This window comes from Candida parapsilosis, contig 005569 (assembly GCF_000182765.1).
Source record: "Candida parapsilosis strain CDC317 annotated contig 005569".
In the NCBI taxonomy this organism is placed as follows: domain Eukaryota; kingdom Fungi; phylum Ascomycota; class Pichiomycetes; order Serinales; family Debaryomycetaceae; genus Lodderomyces; species Lodderomyces parapsilosis.
Genome location: NW_023503278.1, coordinates 347,764 through 374,605, shown reverse-complemented (window position 1 = coordinate 374,605; position 26,842 = coordinate 347,764). Strand labels below are relative to the sequence as shown.

At 39.1% G+C, this 26,842-nt stretch overlaps 7 protein-coding genes across 7 annotated transcripts; 5 read left to right on the top strand and 2 right to left on the bottom strand. All coding sequences in view use genetic code 12, as the record gives it.

Annotated features, from left to right (window-relative positions):
- Positions 1 to 672: 672 nt before the first annotated feature.
- On the top strand, positions 673 to 2,274 carry ORC4 (origin recognition complex subunit 4; the record flags this gene model as incomplete). The annotated part of the gene is made up of 1 exon (XM_036811801.1): positions 673 to 2,274. The coding sequence occupies one exon, from the start codon at positions 673 to 675 to the stop codon at positions 2,272 to 2,274; it is 1,602 nt and encodes a 533-aa protein (XP_036663315.1).
- A 668-nt stretch (positions 2,275 to 2,942) lies between these two features.
- Positions 2,943 to 5,417, top strand: RIX7 (putative AAA family ATPase; the record flags this gene model as incomplete). Its single annotated transcript, XM_036811790.1, has 1 exon — positions 2,943 to 5,417. The coding sequence occupies one exon, from the start codon at positions 2,943 to 2,945 to the stop codon at positions 5,415 to 5,417; it is 2,475 nt and encodes an 824-aa protein (XP_036663314.1).
- Positions 5,418 to 12,924: 7,507 nt separating this feature from the next.
- On the bottom strand, positions 12,925 to 14,118 carry YHB1 (Yhb1p; the record flags this gene model as incomplete). Its single annotated transcript, XM_036811779.1, has 1 exon — positions 12,925 to 14,118. One exon carries the CDS (start codon positions 14,116 to 14,118, stop codon positions 12,925 to 12,927), a length of 1,194 nt encoding a protein of 397 aa, XP_036663313.1.
- A 3,425-nt stretch (positions 14,119 to 17,543) lies between these two features.
- HSP12 (Hsp12p) lies at positions 17,544 to 17,927 on the top strand (the record flags this gene model as incomplete). The annotated part of the gene is made up of 1 exon (XM_036811768.1): positions 17,544 to 17,927. One exon carries the CDS (start codon positions 17,544 to 17,546, stop codon positions 17,925 to 17,927), a length of 384 nt encoding a protein of 127 aa, XP_036663312.1.
- Positions 17,928 to 18,657: 730 nt separating this feature from the next.
- Positions 18,658 to 19,710, top strand: CPAR2_101660 (RNA-binding ATPase activator; the record flags this gene model as incomplete). Its single annotated transcript, XM_036811756.1, has 1 exon — positions 18,658 to 19,710. The coding sequence occupies one exon, from the start codon at positions 18,658 to 18,660 to the stop codon at positions 19,708 to 19,710; it is 1,053 nt and encodes a 350-aa protein (XP_036663311.1).
- Positions 19,711 to 19,791: 81 nt separating this feature from the next.
- Positions 19,792 to 21,015, bottom strand: CPAR2_101650 (uncharacterized protein; the record flags this gene model as incomplete). Its single annotated transcript, XM_036811745.1, has 1 exon — positions 19,792 to 21,015. One exon carries the CDS (start codon positions 21,013 to 21,015, stop codon positions 19,792 to 19,794), a length of 1,224 nt encoding a protein of 407 aa, XP_036663310.1.
- Positions 21,016 to 22,640: 1,625 nt separating this feature from the next.
- On the top strand, positions 22,641 to 25,142 carry CPAR2_101640 (uncharacterized protein; the record flags this gene model as incomplete). The annotated part of the gene is made up of 1 exon (XM_036811734.1): positions 22,641 to 25,142. The coding sequence occupies one exon, from the start codon at positions 22,641 to 22,643 to the stop codon at positions 25,140 to 25,142; it is 2,502 nt and encodes an 833-aa protein (XP_036663309.1).
- Between the last annotated feature and the right edge of the window lie 1,700 nt (positions 25,143 to 26,842).

Here is a 26,842-nt window from a genome sequence, read left to right as displayed (position 1 = left end):
TATTTGGACAGCAATGCTTACCCTTGATGCGATCGACACGCATGAATGAGCTCGATTTCTTTGCCAATCGAATTGCATTCTGATTCTCATTAGTGAAATGACTCCCTTGTGACTTACTTGAAATTAGATGCGGGATTGGGACGTTTAGGTATTTGATGGTCAAGTACAAATTTCCTAATGACTGCTCTGGAGTGTGCCCTAACACATTCAAGATTAATTCAGACACAAAGTGTTGGCTGATATCAGCAAACAAAAGGCAAGCTTTTGTTTACGTCACTATGAAAGGTTATCATATGCTAATGAATAGAAGGATCAGATAAACAATATGTAGATTGAAATCATATCTTCCCGACTTCAATTTTGTCTCACGCTTTACACAGATTTTTGTGTTAATTTTGAGTTCTTGATTTTATGGGATGTATGGTAGTTTGATCTCCAGGTGATGAATCTCTTTCAATTTCTCCATAACACTTACCTGCAATGGCCGTTCTGCAAAAGCAATTGATTGCTCATATGTGATCAGACGGGCAATGCTTATAATTGGCTACAAAGTGGTAATTTCTTTGTTGAAAATTGATGCTATTTGCGATTCTCATTAGTTCAGTGTTTTTTTTTCTACCATCAACTTGTACATTAGGTTAGTTTGAATCATATCATCTCCCCAGTCGTACAATGCAAAGGCGGTTCTTCAATTCAACTAACCATGAGGTTGATAAATCTGCCAGCAATAATGGTATTGAATCCAATGACCTCAAGCTTAATCATCCTGTTGCAATTTGCCAGAATTCAAATATCGATAATATCTCAAACGATGCAACACCCGACGATATTTCGGACGACTCGCCCGTATCTGCATCTCACACAATAACAGAGAGAGACGTATTAGCGGTAAAATCTCGTATTTTGTCACAGCTAAACGGAGGGGTGACTCACATTGAGGATTCCAATATCTTTCACGGATACGAGATTGTTCGCAATATACTTGAGAAAACCGTAACTCAAGGTGAACGACACTCTCTATTACTAGTGGGCCCAAGATCATCAGGAAAATCGACAATTGTGAAAAAGTCTTTGAAATACTTAACAGAGAAATATCCCCAGGATTTCCTTGCGATTCATTTGAACTCTGTGATACACTCCGATGACAGTGCCGCAGTCAGAGAGATCGCACGCCAGTTGGACCTAACCACAAGACGAAATATCGAGAACAAAGGTGCCCACTTTACTGCATCTCAATTAGAGACCACAATTGAGCGCAAGTCAATTCATGAAACTTTTTCAAATATTTTAAATGTGCTAAATATTTCTTTAGAGAATGTCGAGGATTCAGGTACGAAGCACACGCCGTTAGTCTTCATCATCGATGAATTTGAAAAATTCACATCAAATTACAAGCAGACCTTATTGTACAATCTACTTGACATGTCACAAAACAGCGATGTACCCATCACAGTGATTGGATTGACGACAAAAATCAACGCTAGGGACAACATGGAGAAAAGGGTCAACAGTCGTTTCTCACAACGCATATTGACAATTTTGCCAACAGTAAAATTTGCAGATTACGTGGAAAATGTCATGAGTGGGCTTTTAGTGAGTGAGGCGTTTTCCGAATCTCTAGATGCTTCTCCTTATGGAAGAGAATGGAATGGAAGCATAAAGCGGATGTTTCAAGATGGCAAAAATAGTGATATTCACATGTTGTGCATGCGAAATTTCAACACCACCAAGAATTACAGGGAGATACATAACATTTTCAAAGTTTTGCTTTCGGAAATTTCTACTGACAATCCTTACTTTGACAATTCGAGGTTGAGTGATGTAATACAAAAATGCACTCTGATTGGGAACCTTCAATCTGCTGTTTGTTCTCTCTCAGATAGTGAGTTACTCATTTTGGTTGCGGCAGCGAAGTGGATCGAGAAGTTTGAGTCTCCCACGGTGAACTTCAATTTGGCGTTCTGCGAATACATATCGTTAATGAAAGAGTCAGATTCTGTCGCTAATGCATCATTTTCGATAAACAATATGAAAGTGAACAAAAAGCATTGGTCGAAAAAAGCATTGAGGAATAGCTGGGAAGTATTGTTCAAATGCAATCTACTTGTTGAACCCTTGTCTACACTGTCCACTCAGAGTGCATCAACTGAAAGAAGGGCCATAAAGACAGTTGTTATTGATGACAATACAATGGTTTTGCTCGACATTACTTTGGATGAACTAAATGTGCTAGTAGGGGATAGTAGATTGGCAAAAAAACTCTTGCGATTATAAAAGAGGTTTTGTTAGTCTGCCGGGACACTTTCGGAAAGTGTAGGGAAGCTACTGGCTAATGGTTTCAGTCGACGAACACTCGAAATGTGATCCGATAATGAGGATAATAGTGTTGGTGGTAATTGAAGACGACGGCGACAAGAACTAGATCCAAACTCACAGATACTCTTCAACCCAGTCAATAAGTCTTCTTTTATTTTTCGGGTTTAATTGAAGATATATATTGGTGTACTGTAAGAGCCTGCGGGAGTGAGTGACAGTTCGTTGACTGCTTCTGAGACGATTCTCACGCTCTTTACGAAGGATGCTCCTTGCGTAGTAGTGGAGTCACCCCAGAACATTGTAGCTCAAAGAAGTGATGAAGAACAACAGCTCGAAAATTTATCAGAACCCACAGTGCTCAACGTGGGCTGTCTCTAATGCAAGTACTTTTAAAAGTTGTAAGTTTAGGAAGTCATTGTCGTGTCAATATACAGCCCCTACCACATTGGAAATCAGCCCAAACAATTCTTGAAGAGTGACATATTTGCGACATATAGTTTGCGACATTGCACTAAATTGTGTTGCAAAGAGGAAACGGAAAAAAAAAAAAATTAAACAATAGTTAAGAAGTGAGAGATGGATTACGATGATACCTTCAAGGATATATCGTTTACAGCACATCACCAATGGCGAAGGGGAACCAAATAACAAGTGGTATTGAGCGAAAAGTTTATAGTCTAACATGTGATCTTTTGGACGAACGAACAGAAACAAATCGAAGCACTTTAAGTGGAGATGAGTTAAAGGATCCATTTGCTGGTGTGGAATCCGCGAAGAACTTGACAATTAACCTGGTATTGGTTTATGTGCAATCAAAGGACTTCGAGTTAAAGCGTACTAAGAAATCACAACTCGAGAAGTCTATTTCGAAGGTATTAAAGCTAATAAGGGAAGACGAGGAGAATGAGTTACACAACAACAGTCCATTAGAGAAAGACATTGATACTGCATCTGATACTGAAGGCCCAGACCCTAGCGGCTCTAATTTGATAGAGTACAAGGACCCCAACTTATCAAACAAGTCTGTCACATCAATGTGGAATTTCGACGACAAGGAGAATGAGCAAAACCAGGATTCAGACGGCACCAGCATGAAACGAAAAGCAAAAGATACAGCAAAGAGCGCTTTAAAGAAGCAAAAACGAAAATTTAACCATACGCCCCCTGAAATCACTTTTACGAATTTAGGAGGTTTGGACAACGTCACCACACAATTACTTGAAATAATAGGACTACCTATCTTACATCCAGAAATTTACACATCAACCGGAGTTGAACCTCCAAGAGGCGTCCTCCTATATGGCCCTCCAGGTTGTGGTAAAACAACCATTGCAAATGCCCTTGCAGGGGAGTTGAAAGTTCCTTTTATCAATATTTCTGCCCCTTCAATCGTATCGGGTATGTCGGGTGAATCCGAAAAGAAACTTCGTGAATTGTTTGAAGAGGCAAAGTCTGTTGCTCCGTGCTTAATCTTTATGGATGAAATTGATGCCATAACACCAAAGAGAGATGGTGGTGCTCAACGTGAAATGGAGAGAAGAATAGTAGCCCAACTTTTGACTTTGATGGACGAATTAACTTTGGACAAGACAGACAACAAGCCTGTGATTGTCATTGGTGCCACAAATAGACCAGACTCTTTGGATTCGGCACTTCGTCGGGCCGGTCGATTCGATCGAGAGATTTGTTTGAATGTTCCAAATGAAACGCAACGAGAATCTATTTTAAGGGCAATGACAAAAAATATAAGGTTAAAAGATGGCGAAAATTTTGGCTACAGAGAGTTGTCAAAGCTTACTCCTGGGTACGTTGGCGCTGATCTCAAAAGTCTCGTTACCGCAGCAGGCGTTGCTGCCATAAAAAGGATTTTTGAAACCATGAGCGAGCAACAAGATGAGGGTCATCAAATACAAGAGGATAATATGGAGATAGACCCCATCGTAGGTAAAGAGAGCGAAGCTATATTGTCCAAGAGATTCGGAAGCAAGACCGATATTGAACAATTATCAACAATTCAAAAGTTTTTAGGGCGAAATCCTGGGCCATTAACCGCAGAACAACTTGAACCGTTGTTCATCACGTACGAAGATTTTGTCAAAGCGCTTCCCACTGTTCAACCAACGGCGAAAAGAGAGGGGTTCGCGACTGTGCCCGATGTCACATGGAAGAATGTTGGTGCTTTGGCGAAGGTTCGCATGGAGTTACACATGTGTATAGTGCAACCGGTGAAGAAGCCAGAATTGTACTTGAAGGTGGGTATTTCAGCGCCATCTGGAGTTTTGATGTGGGGACCGCCAGGTTGTGGTAAAACTCTCCTTGCCAAGGCTGTCGCTAACGAATCGCGTGCAAATTTTATATCCGTCAAAGGACCAGAGTTACTAAACAAATACGTGGGAGAGTCGGAAAAGGCAGTGAGACAAGTATTTCAGCGAGCTATGGCTTCAAAACCATGCATTATTTTTTTCGATGAGTTGGATGCCTTGGTTCCTCGGAGAGATGCATCTATGTCAGAATCCAGTTCGAGGGTTGTTAACACTTTGTTGACTGAACTCGACGGTCTTTCCGATCGGAATGGAGTCTTTGTCATTGGAGCGACTAATAGACCTGACATGATTGACCCCGCTATGCTACGCCCTGGCCGATTGGATAAGACTCTTTATATTGAATTACCAAGTGCCACTGAGAGATTCGAGATTTTGAAAACAATCACACTCGCCAATGGTACTCCAATTGCTAGTAACGTCGATCTTGAAGAGATCTCAAACGATGAGAGATGCAGAAACTTTTCAGGAGCTGACCTTTCATCTTTGGTAAAGGAAGCCGGTATATCAGCTTTGAAAAGGAATTTTTTCGGGTCTCAAAAGCTTGAAATGTTGGATGCATCTGGATTCTACAATGATTCTTCACCTGAAGAACACATTGAGATCATCCGCGAGGATTTTCAGCGTGCTCTATTCACCGTGCGTCCGAGTGTAAGCGACAGAGATAGATTGAAGTATGAGCGTTTGAACAAAAAGCTAGGATGGGATGTTATAAGCGAGCCCAATGGGGCAACACTTTCCAATACAGAGAACTCGAATAAGGCAGATATGGGCAATTGAGCAAGCAAGTAACTCGCCGTATCCGTTGATGCAATGGGTACACAACAATAAACTCACTTCTGTTTTTTCAGAAGCATACTAAAAATTTCTGATCGGCTGACAGCTGAAAAAAGCTTCGTACAACTACGGGGGAGGGGGAAATTTTGTTTTCTTGAGGACCAAGTTGCGTTGTTATACGACTAAGGTGCGGTATTAACGACAAAAGGGAGTATATATGATCCACTGTAAATACAATTCAATTGAAACACCAACCTCAATGAGCTATATTTGCACTCTCAGCTCATAGTATGATGCATAACCTGGCAAATCATCATCGCGTAGTGCGTCGTTTTGGTTCATGAAATCTTCAGCAAAAGATCGAGGGCAAGGTATTTCGAACATGGCTCGTTACATGGAAGAAGTCATCATTTTGTAAGAAAGGTTCATGGTTGGCTGAGTTCTTTTTACCTCAAATCCAGAACAATGGCTTCAAGAGAGGAAAATGTACCATTTACTAAAGATTAAAAGATGCCACGCTCGATAGAGTACAAAGCATTTTCAATGTATTGAGGAAGTCCATTCTTCATCAATGAAGGAGACATTAGCATTTCATTACCTTTACTCACAACTTATTACTGGAACCTGTAGGTATTCCTGTCAAAACATACTTATGACATAATTGCCCACCTCAGCATTAAGCCTTATATGGTATATATCTGATTTGGGTTAGTCATGATCTACCCTGGTTGGTACTTCACTTAAGAAATGGGAAGCTACTCTTGACGAAAACGAGTTGCTGAATAGTTTAGCACTTTGTTTAGAGGGGGCGAGTAATCATCATAAGCCTAGCTGTCTATAACCTTACAAAACCACGTGACTGTACATGTTGTTAGTACAGTGCACCACTTCTAGAGAAAAGAAAGAGTGTGTGTGCACTTTGTTTTTGTGCATAAACAAGTTCCCACACAAGATTGCAGTAATTGAACACAACCTCCTCTTCAAAGGATAACTTGTGAACGTGCTATTTTCCAATACGGGACATCACAATCACTATTAGAGATGACTGCAACCATTAGAAGATAGTGAATACTACGTCTGATGCCATTCAAGGTTAAGTTTCGAGACACGGGTTCAGTAATGATATTGTGTCAGTTTTATACACCAAATGGTGATCTATCATCCAATCGAGTGTGCAGATAGCAATCAATCATTCAAGCTGAAGTATCATCAAATGAATTAAGAGGATGGAGGTTACAGTTGACAGAGATCAATGGCTACGGTAAATATGTCGGTCACAGTGGGGAGTGTAACAGAGGTACACTAATTGATTGTGCAGACCGTATTCAATGCATGTGTCTGGGTTGATTATGCAAGTCAGCATTCAGCGTATGTGTCTGGGTTGGTTATGCAAGCCCTATCAACGAAGACTACAAGAGGCACATCGAAGTTCATTTGACACATTGATCGAGATACGATACAAGAAGGAGTTACCTGTAACCATGCACCGTAATCTAAATCAGGGATAACACAGCCTAGCAAAACTAACAAAGCTGATCACATATCTAATCATCTTCAATAAGTCCTGCTATTGTTATGGTGGTGAGGGAATTGGTTGCTCTAGTGCCATCGATTGAAATGAAATCCAATTTCACAGCTGTTTGTGAAATTAATGAAGTCGCAAGACGCGGAAGTTTCAGATATGATGGATACTGATATTGGTATCTTGGCCCACACCCAAAGTGCACGTTTCCAAATATTGAAATGAACCAAGCTCGTACTAGGACTAGAATCATCAGCTCGAGTGGAGGAGAGCTGTACATCTAATAGTGTTTACGACTTGCTGAAGGGTTGCTGGATATGGTTGCAGCCAAACTTCTGTCAATGAAATGCAAGAGCCTCACAGGAAGACGGCTTACTCAAAAGTTGGGTTAATGGATGAGGGAAACCACATGAGATCCAATCAAGAGCACTGTGGTCATTGTTATCCAAGTGGACTCGTAACCCTGTCTATTCATGGTCCAACCTAAAAGCATTAAAGAGTTCATGCAGTCATATTCAATGAATGGTATCATGAAAAAGGAGGGAGATTAACTCATTGGAACGGAAGCAAACGTGTTGGGGCATGCTTTTCAATGGATTGAGCTACTTGTGCACACCGGTCCCAAGAGGGTCAGAGTTGATGGTGTCCATGCAAAATAAGCATTGACCTGGACGAAGGAGTCTACACTAACATACGAGACAAAGAGCTAGCTTCCACATTGAAAAGCAGTAACTGTCAAATATTGTTACATACACAAAAAATGCGATTCCCTCCTTGTTCAACAATATACAACTAAACGATTACAGTTACTCCTAACATTTTGATTCAACACTATTTCGTCTCTGTAACATCTCTACGTTCTATATATTGTAGGACCACTGGTAGTTAACGTCAGGACACTACGTACCCAAGCACCAATATAAGTTGCATCCAGAGAGCAACCTTTTCACACCGTTACTGCACCCTTACCCTAAAAATTTTGCACCAGTACGTCGATGTTTCTACATCCGCACACCAGATCTGCACTATATTAGCACCAGATATACATCCGCACACCAAATACTACTGCATCCAAACATGAATTTTGCACTCCAGCAACATAGACAAACACATCCATACACACAGTAGTTAGTGCATCCAAACTTCAGGGAAAAAAACTTGTATAAATAATCCACGATGGCAGAGCCATTTCACAAGACTACATACCGAATACTAAAAGAAGGTGCCGAAGGCTGAGTCCTAAAGCTTGAGTTGAACTGGTGCCGATTTCAAAACGATCCAGTGCGCTCGATCTTGGTTGCAAGGCGCAAAACTGGACTTGAAAAACAACAAAAAAATAGTTTATCCTAGCATAACATATGAACACTTTCTCGGCATGCCTAATATATTCGTTTTATCACATCAAGGAAATGAAAACACGTTGAGTAATTTGGAGCATCTTTGAAGTAATAACTAAGTTGGCGGCGGAGCTCATATGTTGGTATTGCAGATATGTATTGCGAGTTACGCAAACCTTTTTAAAAAATCTTTATGGAACTTGACTTTTAATGACGTTGTGGTACTCTAAACACAAGCCCTATGATATTTTTTTAAGCAATTCGAAGTAATTCTCAAAACGATACAGGTATCATCACGTACTTAATTTTTTACTAGTGCAGCGTAGAATATGTGTCCGCACATCTCATTAAATCCCCACGATTAGTAAACAACGAATTTCAGGCGTCAAACATCCAACAACTTGCCAAATAGTGGTCATACCGTCGAAAATGAGATAAATCGGGTTGCTAAAAACCATTTCATAAGCATTACTCAGAAAATTGGCTAAACAAAGCTAACTCTGAATACAGTTCAAAAACACAGTCAACGCGAAATTCTTCACTTTTGTTATGGAAAAAGATTCAATGTAAAAGAAAAATTTTGAGTTCACATGAACAATGCTATAAAGGTAATTACTTAGGAAACTGTAGATTACAAATAATGATAGTTATAAATACAAGTGAAGTATTTGTTTGAGTAGTACAAACTTGAGGCCCAACTCAAATGTATTTATAAATACTAGCCTACTCAGAAGATAATTTAGCAAATGAAATGGTGTACTCCAAACCTTTTTCTAACGCCAAGAAAAACCAAATCAGCAACCAGCAGCCGCACTTAAGCAATTCATGCGTGTACAACGGTGCTGCGGTGAAAGAACGAAATCTTACACTAGACGGTTTGGTTTCGACGAAAATCTACTTGTCCGAAATATCCCACTATATGGTCATTATTCAAAAAACCATGCCCGCATTGAACTCAAGGAGAAGATACAAGAGGAGGGATGATCGTGAATTTAGTTCGGGAAGGCATTTTCATAGTTGGCCATGCTCGAATACTAACAAAATCTAAATGGGTCCATATGCATTGAAAGCTATTTTAATTACAACTTTAATTTCTACGCCAAAAAGGCGATATTCTTTTCCTATGCTACGAAAAGCGATTGCGCATACTTGAGAAATTTTTATTTATTGTACCAAATGCTCGCAACTTTTGTTATCCTACAAGTTCCTACTCGTGTCTCGAAGTTGAGATCTTATAGTAGATGTTTGTAGCAGACTTGTGCTATATATGCTCAGATTTATCGACTGCATCTCTGGGCATCTTGCCTCCTTAATTAATTCTTAGTTTTCTGCAATAGCTTCTACAACATTCAACTATGTAGCGAGGTTTTTCCACTGATGGTTCGATGCACCAACTACTGCGAGAAACAATGCGTTTGTCTAGGTGGAAAGGGTGCAAATTTCATGTGTGGATGCAGTAATATTTGGTGTGTGGATGTATATCTGGTGCTAATATAGTGCAGATCTGGTGTGCGGATGTAGAAACATCGACGTACTGGTGCAAAATTTTTGGGGTAAGGGTGCAGTAACAGTGTGAAAAGATTGCTCTCTGGATGCAACTTATATTGGTGCTTGGGTACGTAGTGTCCTGACGTTAACTACCAGTGGTCCTACAATATATAGAACGTAGAGATGATACAGAGACGAAATAGTGTTGAATCAAAATGTTTGGAGTAACTGTAATCGTTTAGTTGTATATTGTTGAACAAGGAGTGAATCGTATTTTTTGTGTATGTAACAATATCTGACAGTTACTGCTTTTCAATGTGGAAGCTAGCTCTTTGTCTCGTATGTTAGTGTAGACTCCTTTGTCCAAGTCAAGTTGATGCTTTCATGGACGCCATTACTTCAGCTTCTCTTGAAACTGGTGAGCATAAGTAGCCCGATCGTTGGTTGTTAGTACTCTTCCCTTGTGTTCGCGTGCAGGCACCTTGTATGCATTTGTTTCGTTCATTCTGTGTTTGTCTGTTTTTTGCGTCGTGGCCTTGTGCGTTATAGAATCATTTTCGTGAAGCGAGACTTTCCACTTCTTTCACTTCTAGTTCTACTGCTTGGTTAGTGTTCCGTAATCAGTTATACACAACTTACCTGACATGGCATGCCCCATATTAGTTGTAAAGTCATCACCAGTTACAGATGTTTTCAAACAGCACCTCCCATTCGCTTCACTCAGGTTTCTAATCAATTATTGTTTTTCATCAACAATCAACAGGTGCGTATCACATTGCATCCTCAAAACGTATTGGGCTTGCCACTATCTCCATTGAAAAACACACCGCAACAAGTCTGCTTCCGTTCCAATGAGTTGGTCTCTCTCTTTTTTTTTATGATACCACTCATCGAATACGACTGCACGAACTCTTTAACGCTTTTGGGCTGGTCCATGACTAGACAGGGTTGGGGGTCCACTTGGATGACGATCACCACAGTGCTCATGATTGGATCTCGTATGGTTTCCCTCACCCACCAATATGACTATAGAATATGTTGTCTTCCTGTATGGTTGTTGCATTTCATTAATAGAAGTTTGGTTGCAACCATATCCAGCGACCCTTGCAGCAAGTTGAGGACAAGATCGGTCCTTCAAGTTGACTGTCGTGGAATCATGCTTTAGCCGAACCAATTGACGTGCCAGCCTCCAATCGTGGATTCCAGAAACTGTGTTTGTTCTGGTACAAAACATCTAGTATCAAGGCTTTGCACTTACCTGCTCCCTGAGTGAGCTCACACGTAGTCCATCATCTCTATTGTGTCTATAATGTCAACCATTCGAGAGAGTGTATTCCGCACACACCGCTCATTCTAGTCCAAGCATGCGCTCGGTTCATTTCAATATTTGGAAACGTGCACTTTGGGTGTGGGCCAAGATACCAATATCAGTATCCATCATATCTGAAACTTCCGCCTATTGCAACTTCATCAACTTCACCAAACGGTTGTGTAATTGGATTTCATTTCAATCGATGGCACTAGAGCAACCAATTCCCTTCACACCATAACAATAGCAGGACTTATTGAATAAGATTAGATATGTGATCAGCTTTGTTAGTTTTGCTAGGTTGTGTTATCCCTGATTTAGATTACGGTGGTGCATGGTTGCAATTAACACCTTCTTGTATCGTATCCCGATCAATGTGTCAAATGAACTTCGATGTGCCTCTTGTAGTCTTCGTTGATAGGGCTTGCATAACCAACCCAGACACATACGCTGAACGCTGACTTGCATAACCAACTCAGACTTATGCATTGAATACTGACTGCACAATCAATTGGTGTACCTCTGTTACACGTCGTTCTGTGACTAATGTAGCCACCATTGTCATTGATTTTTGTCAACTGTAACCTCCATCCTCTTCATTCATTTAATGATACTCCAGCTTGAATGATCGATTGCTATCTGTACACTCGATTGGATGATAGATCTCAACCTTGGTATCTCAAACTGATACATTACCAACATTGAACCTGTGTCTCGAAACTTAACCTTGAATGGCATCAGACGTAGTATTCACCATCCTCCAATGATTACAGTAATTTCTATAATGATTGTGATGTCCCGTATTGGAAGATAGCACATTCACAGTTATCCTTTGAAGAGGAGGTTGTGTTCAATTACTGCAATCTTGTGTGGGAACTTGTTAATGCACAAAAACAAAGTGCACACAATCTTTCTTCCCCTCAAGAAGTCGTACACTATACAAACCACTCTCACCAAAAATATTGCACCTAATCGAAACATCTTTTTTGCAGCTATACGTTTCACTTCCAAGCACAGGTTATGCTACAGACATCCAGCAGGGTTCAGGGTTACAATGGGCGTCTCCTGGGCCGTCTCAGACTGTTCTAGGCAAAGTTATAGCGCATTTTAGTGCGCATTTTAGTGCGTAAAACAAAAAGTTTCATAAAATTGGCAATTTGTCAGGAAAAGCGGAAACCGACAAGGGTTCAATAGTGCAGTAAAGTCACAGCTCCTAGAGAACTACAGTCCCTGCACCCCCTAAATCGCAAAAAAAGTAATTTTTTGGATGCCCCAAGACGACAAAGCATGGTCAAAATTTTCTTGGGGCACGAAGTTAATTTGTATCTTACATAGTATAGACACATATGCTAACACCGAAAACCGAGCTTTAAGCCCGAGCTGACGTGTGGGGGCTTCCTAAACCAGGCGAGTATTCAATCTGGCAGTTTGGGTACTATATGGTGTATTACTGGAGCCTCAGCGGATCTGCCGCTTCTATCCTAAACTGTAACTTTGTCGTCGTAGATATTGACGTCTTCATCTCACTGTGTCTTTTGCATCACATGTAAATACTGAAACTCTAATCCGAAATAAGCTTTACCGGAACGCAACGCTCCATCAGGATAGTTTATGCCCAACTGAAGATGATTCTGCTCTACAGATTACTTGGTTGCAATTCTTTACAACTACCTTAACGTGACTAACCATTTTCTCTAAATACCGGATCGCGTTTCATCAGAGATTTAGGAACTATTACTTGACCATTTTAAATCCAAATTCGGTTATACATGTAACTATATACAAACCAATATTTGCTCTCTGGAATAAATAAATAAGTAAATCACCTCGAAACAGGCATCCTTTTTATTCTTCTCAAACATCCAAGGGTCCAAAGTATTCAAAATTGACATCAATTCCCTTTTTGTTCAAATGGTCTTTGAACACCTTGATAAAACCTCTTGGACCTAATAAGTATACTTCATCTTTACTACCATCAATGAAATCTAAATCCTCTGATGCCAATCTTCTATTGAAAGACTTACTTATAGCTTCAACTTTGTCATCTTCTTGATGAGAGAAATACTCAACGATTGACAAGTTTTCTGGGTATGTTTCCAACTGTTGTTTGAAATATGCACCGAAAGGGCGATGTTCAGTGGATTTATTTGTGTAAATGAGTTTCACCTTACGTCCTTGAGATAAAGCTGCTTGCGAAATTGATACCAATGGCGTAATTCCAATTCCACCCGCTATCAAAACCAAGTCCTTTTCTTTAGGCTCTTCTTTATAGATGAAGTTTCCGTTCGGTGGAGCAACAGGTAATACATCACCGACTTTTAATTGTTCATGGACAAATGTTGATATCTTACCACCATCCAATTTTCTAACTGAGATTCTATACTCATTATTTTCAGGTACTTGGGAAATGGAATACTCTCTTGATTTTTCAAATTCCTCACCAGGTAATTTCCAACGGATACAAACATAATTACCTGGTTTGGTTGATGGAAGTTTACTACCATCTTCTGGAGTGAAATAAACTGACTTCACGTCAGAACATTCGTCAACTAATTTGGTAACTTTGAATGGTTTGAATCCTTGCCATGGTTCTTTCTTGTATTCATTAGCTTCCAATTCAATCAAAAGAGCAGCCAAGTTTCCATAAGCAATACTCCATGCTTCAACAAACTCAGGAGTTGCAATGTCCTTGGGTAAAATTTCCACCATGGTTTCAATAAGACATGTTCCAACAATAGGGTAATGTTCTGCTTTAACTTGTAAGCCAACGTGTTTTGAAACAATTTGTTGAACAAACGTAGTTAAGGGAGCTAAGTCTTCAATATTTTTAGCATAATTCAATAGAGCAAATGCCAAAATTCTGGGTTGACGCAACAACTTTTGATCAGTTTCATTGAAAAATGGCTTCACTTCATCATAATTTGTCAACATTCTCTTGTAGAATTTTGCCGTCAAGGTTTCACCAGCTTGCTCTAAAATGGGAACTGTGCTGAGAATTAGTTTGATTTGTTCTGGAGTCAAATCTTGTTGCTTGTAGTCTTGAGTCATGGTTGCGATGCTAACTTTAGTTGAGTAAGTACAATTGGTAGATTATAATATTCTATCTTTATGACGAAGATCAAAAGAGTTCTAGGTATCCATGTCATTGGGGGATTCTTATGGTATTTATATGTACCCAAAGGGAAAGAAACATATGCGACTCATGATGTTTTCTTCATGCGTGTTTTCCATGCATGGTTTTCGTTTCACAAAGCATCTTAGTCTTGAAAGTTTTAGTAACTGTTGCATTATATAGTCTAAACCATAAAAACAAACCCACATACATTTTCGTTTTCAATGCATCTTCTGCATGATCTAAACGTGAAAATACAGGCAGAGTTTTTTTTGGCTCTAGTCATAGGAGAGGGTTTAGGAGTTTGTAGGATCTAATAATCGTAGTAAAAGTAGAGCAAAAAAAAAACCACCCAAGCTTTTTCTCGAACTTTATGTGGAGATGTTGCATAGATGAAGTCCAAAGTCACCTACTTCCCTCTGCATATTCGTAGTGTTGCCACGAAACACACACACTCTCTCTTTGGGGGCTTTTCGATGTACCTGTAAAGTTGAAATGGTACCACCAAACCGGAAAGAAAAGTCATACACAAAATCTCACAAAGGAGAAGCCCAAAAATAAATAAAAAACATGCCATTTTTTATTGCTTTTTTTACGTTTGTCACTAAGAACCACATTGTTTTATTACTTTGTGCATATGGAAGTTATACAGCGGGATAACGATATTGCCCGTTCATATTCCATATTTTAAATACTATTGTGCTACTAGAAGCATATGGTACTTGTGTTATGATGGCTCGTTTCGTAATTCATTCCCTTTTTCCCTCACACACATCGCAAGTTTCGATTTGCGTGCTTGTTTATTTTATTCTTTTTTTTCCCGTAGTGGGACACAATTACGAAAGAACTTCTAAGCCAATCAAATGCAAACTAAATGTAATGATTTACACTTTTCTACTGCATAACAGGCGGAAGTTGTAACGGTATCACCCCAGAATAACACAATGGTGGTAAATGTGTATACCAGTTGGGGTTCATAGTTGCTTTTGTTGTATATATCTGCGGGTTATGAGCCTCGCTGATCAAAGGATATAGGATAAAATTACATGGTATGACCCTAAATTAACACCGTAATTTGATAGCCACTTTTGTTTCCTACATTTGACCGTTTCTGCTACGACCAGCTCTGTTTTGGGCTTGTTGGGCAAAATGCACGGGAATGATAGGTAAATTTTTTCATTCAAAACGTTTGTGCAAGCGTTGGATGGAGAATATCGGGATAAGAAATTGAAAGAACTTCGAGCCTCCCAATTTAAGTGAACATTCACAACATAGACCGTACAAGGCTTGAGATCAGAAACATCTTGCATGACTGGTAAATGTAATAAGATGGAAGCAGAAATGACCTCTACATGTTATATACAACTTGTTTCTTTTTCTTAACAAATGACGATCTTCTCGCATATTAAACTCCGAAGACAAGAATTGGATGTACAATACCAGTGGTTGTCTATCCTTTTCTTGGCAAACTTTCGGATATCTTGTTCTGAGAATAGCTTTAGATACGTATCACACGAGAAAACATGAAGCGGTAAGCTTTTAAAGTATACGCATAAAGGATACAATCTCGTAGTACATCCTTGATGAATCCCGGGTCTAGCCTCGCGTACCCGTCCCTGTTTTTTGATAATTTACCGGCACTGATTGTGAAACAATAACAAGGGTTGTAAGCTGAACTCTTGTTTGAGAGATTTCACTTTAATACGTTGAAAAATTTTGTTTTGTGTTGTGCGTAGAAAATCGTAGCAATGTATCCGAGATTAACCATGTAAGTGACAAGTCAGTATGGTTAAGTCAACAATGATTACAAGAGAAGGGAATCGATTCACGAAAAAAAACTAACTTTCTAGTCACCAACCATCTATATTATCATGGCAATAGTTGAATGGTCAGCTATTACGACAACTGAATGTCTTGAGGTTTACTCCCAACGATATAATGTGTGTGTGCTTAGCTGTGTATTATATGCTGACTTCCATGGCTTTGCTCACTACTGGCTGCAAATGTAAACTATAACTAGTGCAACCAATGCTAAATTTTCGTTGATATCAAACCGTTGAAAGCTTCCTTATACTTAAGGTCGCCATTCCATATATTTAGCGAGTGTGACGTTCAATGTAAAGTCAATTCAAGCTAAAACCGAATGCTATTAAAACCCCATTTACGACTTGTACAGTTACACGGGTCTTGAGTTGTTGAAACTTTTCGAATTTTTTTTTTTGCATCATATTACTACAAAACTAAGCTCACAATTGTTAAAAAAAGTGAATCAGATTTAGCACTACTTGACTCATGATCGAGCAAGCAGTAGTGTACAGAATTCATTTGATGCCGTCCGGCTACACCACTGATCATACAACATGCTTTTTCCCCATAGCTCCCAAAGTGCAATCGATTTGATTTTTTGTCGTTATTAGTTTCTATTTTTGGAAAGCTTCTATGAAGTATCATAATTCGCCTAAAAAAGCTTATGCCGATTTTGTGTAAAAGTGAAATAGCAATCATAGTCAACAAAATGTATCCGAAGATCATCCATCGGAGTAGAACTTAGATGTAGTAGCAGCCTAATATACATCCAATATGCCATCACGGAGAGCATTATCATCGCTTTCAAGGTTAAGGATTTACCATTCAATGGGAAGAGAAGAAGTATTCAAAAACCGTAAGCTAATACTGAACAAAACTCGTAGAGAAACATCCAAACTCATGCAAATGGATGATATGAGAGCCTCGGCAATTTTTAAAAGGAAGCGGTGATTCTAGGCGGGGATGAGGGTGGGGGACATAGTTACACAATGTAAAATATAGAATCCTTCGTTGTAATTTAACCGCAATTGTATCGTATAATTATCGTAACTTTTCGAATTAAACGAATCCTCGAACAAAAAAAATTTGGTCCATGAGATCTTTTAAGTCCATCAAATCAAAGGTGGAGGGAGATGGGGTGGTTGAGAAATGAAAAGCCTATTAGAATTTAGTGATGGGAACCACTCATGGTGGTATTTGTAAACCATTTATGTAGCATCACTACCATGACGATCAATTGGGTTAGCTCTGCTGCAACAAAACAGTAAGCATGTACTCTGATCATCTGATGGGTCTAATGTATATACCCACTTGGGTTTTGACTAAGTGTGTGAGCAATTGTGTCAAAAGGGGTAGTGTGTGTTGTAGTAAAATAGCAATCATAAAATATTTGTATGAAGAATTGTGGCTTTTTTGTGTTAAACCCCCCACCCACCACTAGTCAACAAAAAGTATAAATAGACCATCAATTTCTCTTTACTGAACTTTATTCAAAACTCAATTCCTTTCAGTTTATATACCGAAATTATCAACCAACCAAATCAATTTATCAATCATGTCCGACGCAGGTAGAAAGAACTTTTCAGACAAACTCAGTGAATCATTAACTCCAGAAAGTGAGAAATCCACTTTGGAAAAGGGAAAGGAAGCTGTCACCGATAAAGTTGACGACTTTGCTGGCAAAACTGTTCCAGACAACCAAAAATCATTTGGTCAAACTGTTGCTGATGATGCAAAGAAGGGATCTGATGATGCTAAGGCTGCCGTAGAAAAGGAAAAGGCTGCTGCTGACCAACAAGGTCAATCATTGGCTGAAACTGCTCAAGAATATGTTGAAGAGGCTAAGAAGCAAATTTCAAATGCTGCTGAATACGTTTCAGGTGTTGTTTCAGGTGCCACTGAAGGAGCCAAGACTGGTGGTGAAAGCACTAAGAAATAAACTTAACCATTTTTGTCCAATTAGAGAAGGCTAGAGAGCTGTGATTTTATACAAATTATATAGATTTATAATGGTCCAACTGGGTCCAACCCTTTCTTTTGAGGTTGTAATCTAACAATGTTGTCGTATAGTGGAACGATTGATCCTTTTCCAGCACCAGAACCCACAGAACAGTTATAATAAATATATACCTTGTGCGAGATGAAACAACAAATGCATTCACTTCATTTAGGCCCAGTGTCTTCAATATGGCTTGTAGTGTAATTGTCATCTGTTAATTAACAGTATACTCTGATTTAACCTAAGTTGTTCATGGCTCTACTCTATATTTCTGTGGAGAATGGGACAATTTCTTCACTATTTGTATAGTCTTCACTTACCATCAGTTCCTTGCAACATGTCAGTTTTGTACCGGAATCTTCCTTCTGTGTACATTCCCTCATTTGGCTCGGAATAACTATAGTTCCACCTTAGTGGTATTTTAATCAATCTTGTCGGTTCTTTGCATTTTATGACAAGCCCAATAGCTCCACTCAGTGTTGGTGTCGTGAGAAAAACCAAGAATGCGACATTCAGCATACAGTGGTTTGGCTTTTGCGTTTCCAATCATGTGTAATGTCGAAGGAAAATATGTCGTGAAATCTAAAAACATGTCAAGATGAATCAGAATAAAAACTCCATCTCAAGATCCTAAAGTAATCTACAACAACCATCAACAACAAACTTAGACATGAGTAGTGACAGGGATTCTCAGTCAGACTTTTTTTCTGATGAAGAGTCTGATGAGGAGCATAAAGTATATTTGAAATCCAAGGGGAAAAATTTGTATATGTACGCAACAAGTACTGAAGAACAAGACTCAAACTTTGAAGATGAGGATGATGATGAGGAGGAGGAAGCTGAAAAGGGTTTCAACAACAATGCGGGGGGCAATGACAACGGCAACAAAGATGAAACTAATAGGGAAAAGAATACGCTGAACACACAGCTGGACGAGATACAGCATGATCAAGAAGATGACAACAACAACAATAAAGTTACCACCACCACAATCAATAAGAAGCTAAAAAAACTCACTCCCAAAGAATTAGAAAAAGAGCAAAAACGAATCAAAAAGACTGGCGTTTGTTATCTATCGAAAATCCCACCCTACATGAAACCTTCCAAATTACGATCAGTTTTATCGCGATTTGGTTCCATTGACCGTATTTTTCTCAAACCAGAAGATGCTTCAATATACCATAAACGAGTCAAATATGGAGGCAACAAAAAGAAAAGATTTACTGAAGGGTGGGTGGAATTCGTGAACAAGAAGGATGCTAAATTGTGTGCTCAAACTTTGAATGGAAATAAATTGGGTGGTAAAAAGACTTCATATTATTATGATGATATCATAAATATCAAATACTTGAAAAGTTTCAAATGGATGGATTTGACACAACAAATTGCCAAGGAGAATGAAATTAGACAAGCTAAATTGGCATTGGATTTATCACAACAACAGAAATTCAACAAGGCATTTGTCCATAACGTTGAACAACAGAAGATGATTCAAGGTATCAAGAGAAAGAGGGACGCAAAGGACAATGGAAAGGAATATGACGAAAGTGGAGAAGCATCTATCACTGCTAGTTCTTCTGCCAAAGCTTCTAACGAAGATAAATTGAGGAGACAGTTCAAACAACGGAAAGTGACAAGTACAAGAAGTGATGCTTCAAATGAGCTAAAACAAAAGTCAACGCCCAATGATAAATTGAGCAATGTTTTATCAAAAGTTCTTTAATGATATAGCGTTACATATAGCACATACTACTCTTCACAATATGAAAATCCACCAATGTAGCGTCGTTTAGTACCCACCAATTCACTTTGTCTTGTAATGTTTCAAAAAATCATACCGTCTTTCTAAATCAATCTTGCTAAGACATCCCAACTCCTTCATCAATAGCTTACTGTTTATAGCATCGTTGCGTGATATAACTTTCAGATTCACCACCTTCATCAATTTCAGCCATTGTTTTGCTGTCCACAAAGTTGATGCACCGTTAGCATGACTAACTTCTGCTTCGTACAATTTGTGCTCTCGGTTTACGTTTGAAACACGCAGTATGTTTGGTTTAGAAACTGGTGTTGAATTTCCAAGTGTGACTTCATCAAGTAATGATATCAGCTTGGTGTCATTGTTTGGGGTCTTATCATGATGTGTCATGGGGACAAAATGAAGCTCATCTTCATGCAGTGTAACTTTATCATCTAGTCCACGTGAGTTCCTTCTGGAAATATGGACAAAGTCTGGTTCCTCAACTTCATAGTTGTACATTGGTTGTGTGTTTTCTTTATTAGCATGACGGATTTGTGGCTTCACCGGCAGAGGATTCAACTCATCAAAAGCATTTTTACCTTGGTCAGTCGGGGTTTTCTTCTTCAATGACTCCAATGTTGTATTCACCCTATCCAAGATTGATTGCTTGACATCATCATTGTCAATGTAAATATTCAGTATCGGTGTTTCTGAAACTTGCTCCTTTCTCTTCGTCTTCGTTGCCTCCTTTCTTCCTGTATTCGGCTTGGTTACTTTGAAAGCGACAGGCGAGTAATCTATAGGACTAAAATCCACTGTGGTAGGCTTGCTCCTTGTTCTTGGGGTTGGACTATCATTTTTGCGTTGCTTATCATGTTTACCATCATCTAGTGTGACCGATTTATCAAATTTCAAACTCGGAGGTGATTTTATTGTCAGTCCATCATGAAGATTGTCAATGGTACAATCCAATGCATCGTCTCCACTTTTGCCATTGTTTTCGTGACTTTTAGGATAACCCGACCCGTCTACTTTGTTTGATGTTGATTGAACATCGACCTGAACAGCGCGGAATGATCGATATATTCCATTTGTATATTGTTGACTTCGTTTGATATCCAGTGGGTTCAACCCCCTCACAGGGGTCTCCAATTCTGTATCATCAAACTCCTCTTCTTCTATCGGTCGCGAGTAACTGTATCTGTGGGAACTCATGACTCCAAATTTAAAAGTTGTGCTATACAATAAATCAATCAAATATTTGACTTCTGTTTTTCCCCTTTTCATTTTCAAAAGTTTACGCGCATTTCAAAACCTACACAATTATATTGTACTACACAATGCAGTAAATATTATATAATGCTTGATGTTGAAAGTTGATTTTGCAATTGCGCTTGACGGAAACAGTCCCTATTTTGTAGACTTGAACTCCGGCTATTGCAAGTTAGCAACGGTCAACTTTGTTTGTAGCTCGTAATTTGGTAATGTAAATAGAGAATTTGTGTGAAGGTTGTTAAAGGTGAGACCAACTACTATACACTCTCAAATGAAATTGAGGAAGTGATATCAAACATTTACTGTTGATAAAGAAATTGGTATTCCATCAATCTTTCTCATTCTCTTCTGGTTGATATCTATGATCCTTTTCTTATTCACCTTATCATCAAAATCGACTTCTTACTAAAGCTGTCTAATTCTTCATAGTTCTTTTCATTTGACAATACTGAGTATTCTTGAAGATCTTCATGATTGTTACAAAGAGAAGTCAAAAGAGGGATATTCTCGTGACTGTGAATTGAATTCAGCTACTGTCATTGGTGTTTTACAGTCGAGATCTTGGAATACATAAACCTTTCAATATCAAAACTCTTTACCACACTAAATCACTTTATTCCATTGTTGATGCTAGTATATGATACAATGGATTTACCTGATATGTTGTAAAGAATCTGTGTGATTGTAAACTTCACGATTATTTGTTGTACGTTTTTGAGTAACGAAATTTCCATCAAATGACAAAGCACAAAAATTATGTACGGAAGTATCACCCGTATTATAGTGAATCCGTCAATATTCAATTACACTCTCTCAACACCATTCTTTCTTTTACGTGAATTCTCTCTGTGGATTAAAATGGAATGGACTGAAGAAAAAGTTGGTATATTGGTTCTCTGATTATTTCTTGTGAATGGAACAGATCACTCACTAGTATATCACAAATATTTTCTTTTAAAAATCAACGTTGGTGTATCTGAACAATGGCCCCCGCTACCCTTTACATGGATTGTTTCAACTTGTAGTCAGTGACACATAACTCACATTTGGTGGTTGTCACATTTGGTGGTTGTCACATTTGGTGGTTGTCACATTTGGTGGTTGTCACATTTGGTGGTCGTCTTCCAATCTTGGTTGCAAAAAAAAAAAACGAAACAAAAAAGGGGAGAATAATCTTTATAGTAAAGTTTATTCCAACGATTTTTGTTATGCACATACATTCTATAAGCAACCAAACAGTAATCCAGTGATCAAAGTCCTTACCTTATCTGGAAATAGTCTGAAATAAAGTCTGATCAACTAGTTCAAAGCTTTATCAATCCTAGCTTCAACTTTGTGTGTAAATTCCTCTCTGATAATCGGTGATCTGAATCATTGTATCATTGATGAGATACATTGCTGCGAATAGATCCCAGTAGACCAATGAGCTCAACCTCAACATCTCTAAATAACTAAATAGCAACAACATAGTCATTTAGCTGGTCAAAACATATCAAAAAATATGGCCCTTTTTTTTGATATTCCCAAACTTCACCAAATTGTATGTACAAAACCACTAAAATATTTCCTACAAAAACCCCCTCAATTTCCTGTTTTCCCCCTTTCCCCTTTCCCCTTATCTCTCTATCCTCACTAAAATGCTTTCAAACTACACCGCCGCGAAGCGTAAACTGAAACCAACGCCTAATGTCACTGCCTTTTCACAATTCAAGAACTTGGCTGAAGCGAATCACTCTGATGCTTCAAGAATTGTCGAGAGGTCCAATCCCGGCCAGTGTTTAAACTTAACTACTCCTGTTCCCCTTCCGCCGCATGTTATGAACGTTATCAAGGAAAGTACCCCTACTAAACTGAACTTCACCACAGTTGAATCCACCATAAACAATTCCGAAATTGAAAACACTGCATCAACCACCACTGAGAAAGCAGAATATTCAAGAAAGGAAACCACCACCAAAAAAGCAGCTGCAGATAATAATTCAATTACTGGAACCACCACAAAATCTAAACAGTTGCAAATGAAGCGTGTCAAAGATTGGCGTATACGCAACAGACATATCCGCATGCAAGCATTGGTCAGAGCAGATCAGAATCCTGGAAACAAACTTTGTGAATTAGAGGAAGAAGATAACAAACCTACAGAGTTGCGAGTGAAGCGTGTCAAAGATTGGCGTATACGCAACAGACAGATCCGCATGCAAGCATTGGTCAGAGCAGATCTGAATCCTGGAAACAAACTTTGTGAACTAGAGGAAGAAGATCGCAATCTGACAAAGTTGAATATTGGAAATGTCCACTTGTCCTCCAAACTGCTGGATCTGGGTAAAACAGTCGTTGATGGAACTGGATTGCACAGTAGAGTTCCAGAATCGAATGCTGATGTTGTTAATGAAATTGGTAATGCTGCTGACATTGCATCACCTGGAAAAAATTTGGACACCAACAAAAAATCTGTGCTTGATAATGATGAAGGTACTGGTAATAGTGCACATACCACGGATACTTTAAATGATGCTGATGGAGAAGGTGTCCCCGGTTCTAATGATGCGATTGTTGGAGATGCTACTGAAAATCTGGAAATCACCAATGAAAATTCCGTTGAGAGAATAGTTACCAATGTCAATCCCCTTGTAACTACTGAAGAAGGATCTCCCTTGAAGAATGCAGTGAAACCCAAGTGGAAAAGAATTTTGGGCAACACATTCAGGAAGAGTCCGGGAAAGGGCAATAGATCACAGCTTGAAGGTTCTCAACAAGTTTGTACTACAGTTGCAGTTGAAGCAATCAATGATAAAGTGCAGTCGAATGGCCATATGAAGAGTACTACAGCTCAAAAATGGTCAAAATTTGGAAATGCATTGAGAAGCCCATTTTTGAAGAAAGCAGTCATTAAGGACTCCAAAGATTTGACTGAACTTGGAAATACCCAGGTGACTTCCACACTGCAAGTGAACAAAAAGTTTAGAAATTTGTTCAGAAGAAAAGTGAAGGCGCCCAAGCCTGCTCCCCATGACGATGCTTCAAGTGATGCTGATGTTGACTGTGAAAGCAGCCAAGAAGAAGTGCATGAACTGGAATCTGTTAACGGCGCTCAAATGGCCAATGAAAATGAAACTGAAAACGAACTTGTGGTTGAGCAACCACTGGTTAGATTGAATGGTTCGGAAGAGTACGCTACTGATACTGCTGCTGTTGATGAACCCGATTTAAGCTCATACTTTGAAGAGCATGAACCAGAAGATAGACGCCCTTCGGGCTTTAATGGTCTTTGTGACTTGAAAAGGACGTTCTTCTATTATTGGGAGCCAGAAATGCAAGAGCTTTTCGAGAAACACTTGAAAGAGGAATACATGAGCAAGAGTCGCGAAAAGAAGAAGTGTTCTAAAATGTCATTTTTCAAGAGTAAGGCGTCTAGTGTGACTGAATTGGAAACAACTGCTGATAACTCTGTGATTGAAAATGCTTCTTCATCTGGCGCACAGGCAGAAAGAAGGGCCGCTGATTTAGCCCCATTGAACTCTGATGCTGGTCCATATGCTGTTAATGAAAATTCTCCAATGCATGCGATTGATTACGGTTATGAAGAAATCCCAACGGTGACAAGTATTGATTCAGAACCTAGCATTGATGAACCCATTGTGGCCACTGAAGACAACAATGAAGTTGGTGAAGACGTTCCTAGAGCTACAAGTTGGGAATCAATTAGATTGAGCCGATTGTCTGATCAAGCAGCTGGTATTGCCGGCTGCCATCGAATGGAAACTAAGACACAGAGATTTAAACAGAAAATTCAAGCTTTGGGAAAACTGTTTGCATATGCATTCCATTTCAAGTCAAGATCAAGCATCGTTGAAAACGCCGATGACAATGACAGAGACGTTGGCAGAGGAACCGTGTCGCCTGAACAGAATGAGAATGCAGCATTGGAGCAACCTTGCATTAAAAAGAAGAAAAAGGTTTCCAGAATTGTGAATTGGAAACAAAAGATCCAACATCGTTTGAAGAAATTGACCAAGATCGGAGCAGCTGCCGGTTATGAAATTGATACATCTGTTGACTGGGAAACTTATATTGCCACTTTTAGAGCGGATCGGGCAACTTATATTGCTGCTCTTAGAGATTTTTGTCAGCGACAATAGTAAAGGCTCAAAGCCCTTACTGGTTGTGTTGGTATATACACTGTTTATTGAATCGTGGCCAAGGATAGTTGAAAACCGGCACGATAGAGAAGGACCAATAATACTGCGGTTGACGGTAGCTTCGTTGAAGTTGCTGGCAGAGGTAAGCCCCGGAGATGAAAAGAGATCTTGCGGGCACCGTGGTCCGAGACAGTGTTTGTTGATATGCAAGACAAAATAACATTAAACTTGAAATTTAAGGATGGGTTAGACAACTAGGGGATACGGAATGTTAACTGATGTTGCTGATAAAAAGGGATAGATATTGGAAGAGAATTGACGCTAAATATTGTTATCCCTGCAACTCAAAATGGTATCTCCAACACCCATCCAATGAATTGTTCAAATGTGTTTCAAGTTTCATCTGGATAGTGCACCCTATGAGAGAGAGACCCCCTTGGACCTTCATACACACAAGCCAAGAGCCATTAAAGAAGGAGGATATCAACCGAGATTTGAGCGGGATCATTGAGGATAAGATGTGTTGATATTCAAATGAATTGCCCATATTTTCGAGTCTGGTTTGTCAATATTTTTGACAAACAAGAAGCAATAAACCCATGTTACTGAAACTCGGTGGATGTGATATGGTTGCTTCTTCAGACTTGATCATGGTGGCGTTTTGATCCAATTTTTCCCTCATCTAATCCTCAAGTCTCCTCATTTTGCGGTCAATGATTGATCCCATAATCGAAAATGGAAGATGGTGATTGCAGGTAATGTTATAAGTTATGAAAAACAGCGTTCAAAAGAATATAAAAATTAAAGGAAAGATTCAATTAAATTAAAAAATGCAAAAATGCAAAAAAGCTGTCTATATATAAAGCAATCATTCTTGGTTATGTGTTTCGTTGGAGTGTCATTGAGTTGATCTACTTAGTTTGTGCATGTGAAAGAAAGATGAATGTTTTTTGTTTACCCATTAGTTTTACCCCAGAACGGACTTAATTGACTTGCTTATTTGCTTATTTGCTTCATGGTGGTAATTACAAGAATTGCAAAAGTGGTTTGTGGTTTGTGGTGGACCACTGACCCTTAATTTTGTTTTCTGTTGACGTCAGCTGCTTTTGGTATTAAGTGGTTGTGGTGGGCTGCTGATATCAGATATTGCTGCTGTATATAGTTTTTTTTATTGACGTTAAAGCTCAATCTTTCTCTCACTATATCTCTAATGAGCGATTTCCACTTTGATTCTGATTGGACATCACTGGAGATTCCTTCACACAAGTTGCGACAAACAAGACAACAGTACAATGTGAGATCCTTTAGCAAATAGTTTCTTTTCAATGGCAGGTTTTCCGTGGCATTACCTATCGTTTAGTAGAAAGCCACATCCTCTTGCCCCTTGGTGTATTATACAACAAACTTCCTGTAATGCCCAAAGCCAATCGATCTAATGACATCACCCAATGATTCCCAAAGTCAACAATGTATAACCCCAACAAAGCTAAAAAGCCATTTGCCATTCTTCTCGTTGATATCAATTTCTTACCAAGAGTCTATGTACTCGGTATTGACTTGGGCTGAAAAGTTTTGTAAATCGTAATCTTTCCATCGGTTGATACATTCCAATTTTTCTTCACGCTGCAGGGTTCAACACATCAAAACACAACTCAACTGACCCGCACCTTGGCTGGCCACTTTTTTGCAATCAATGCCAA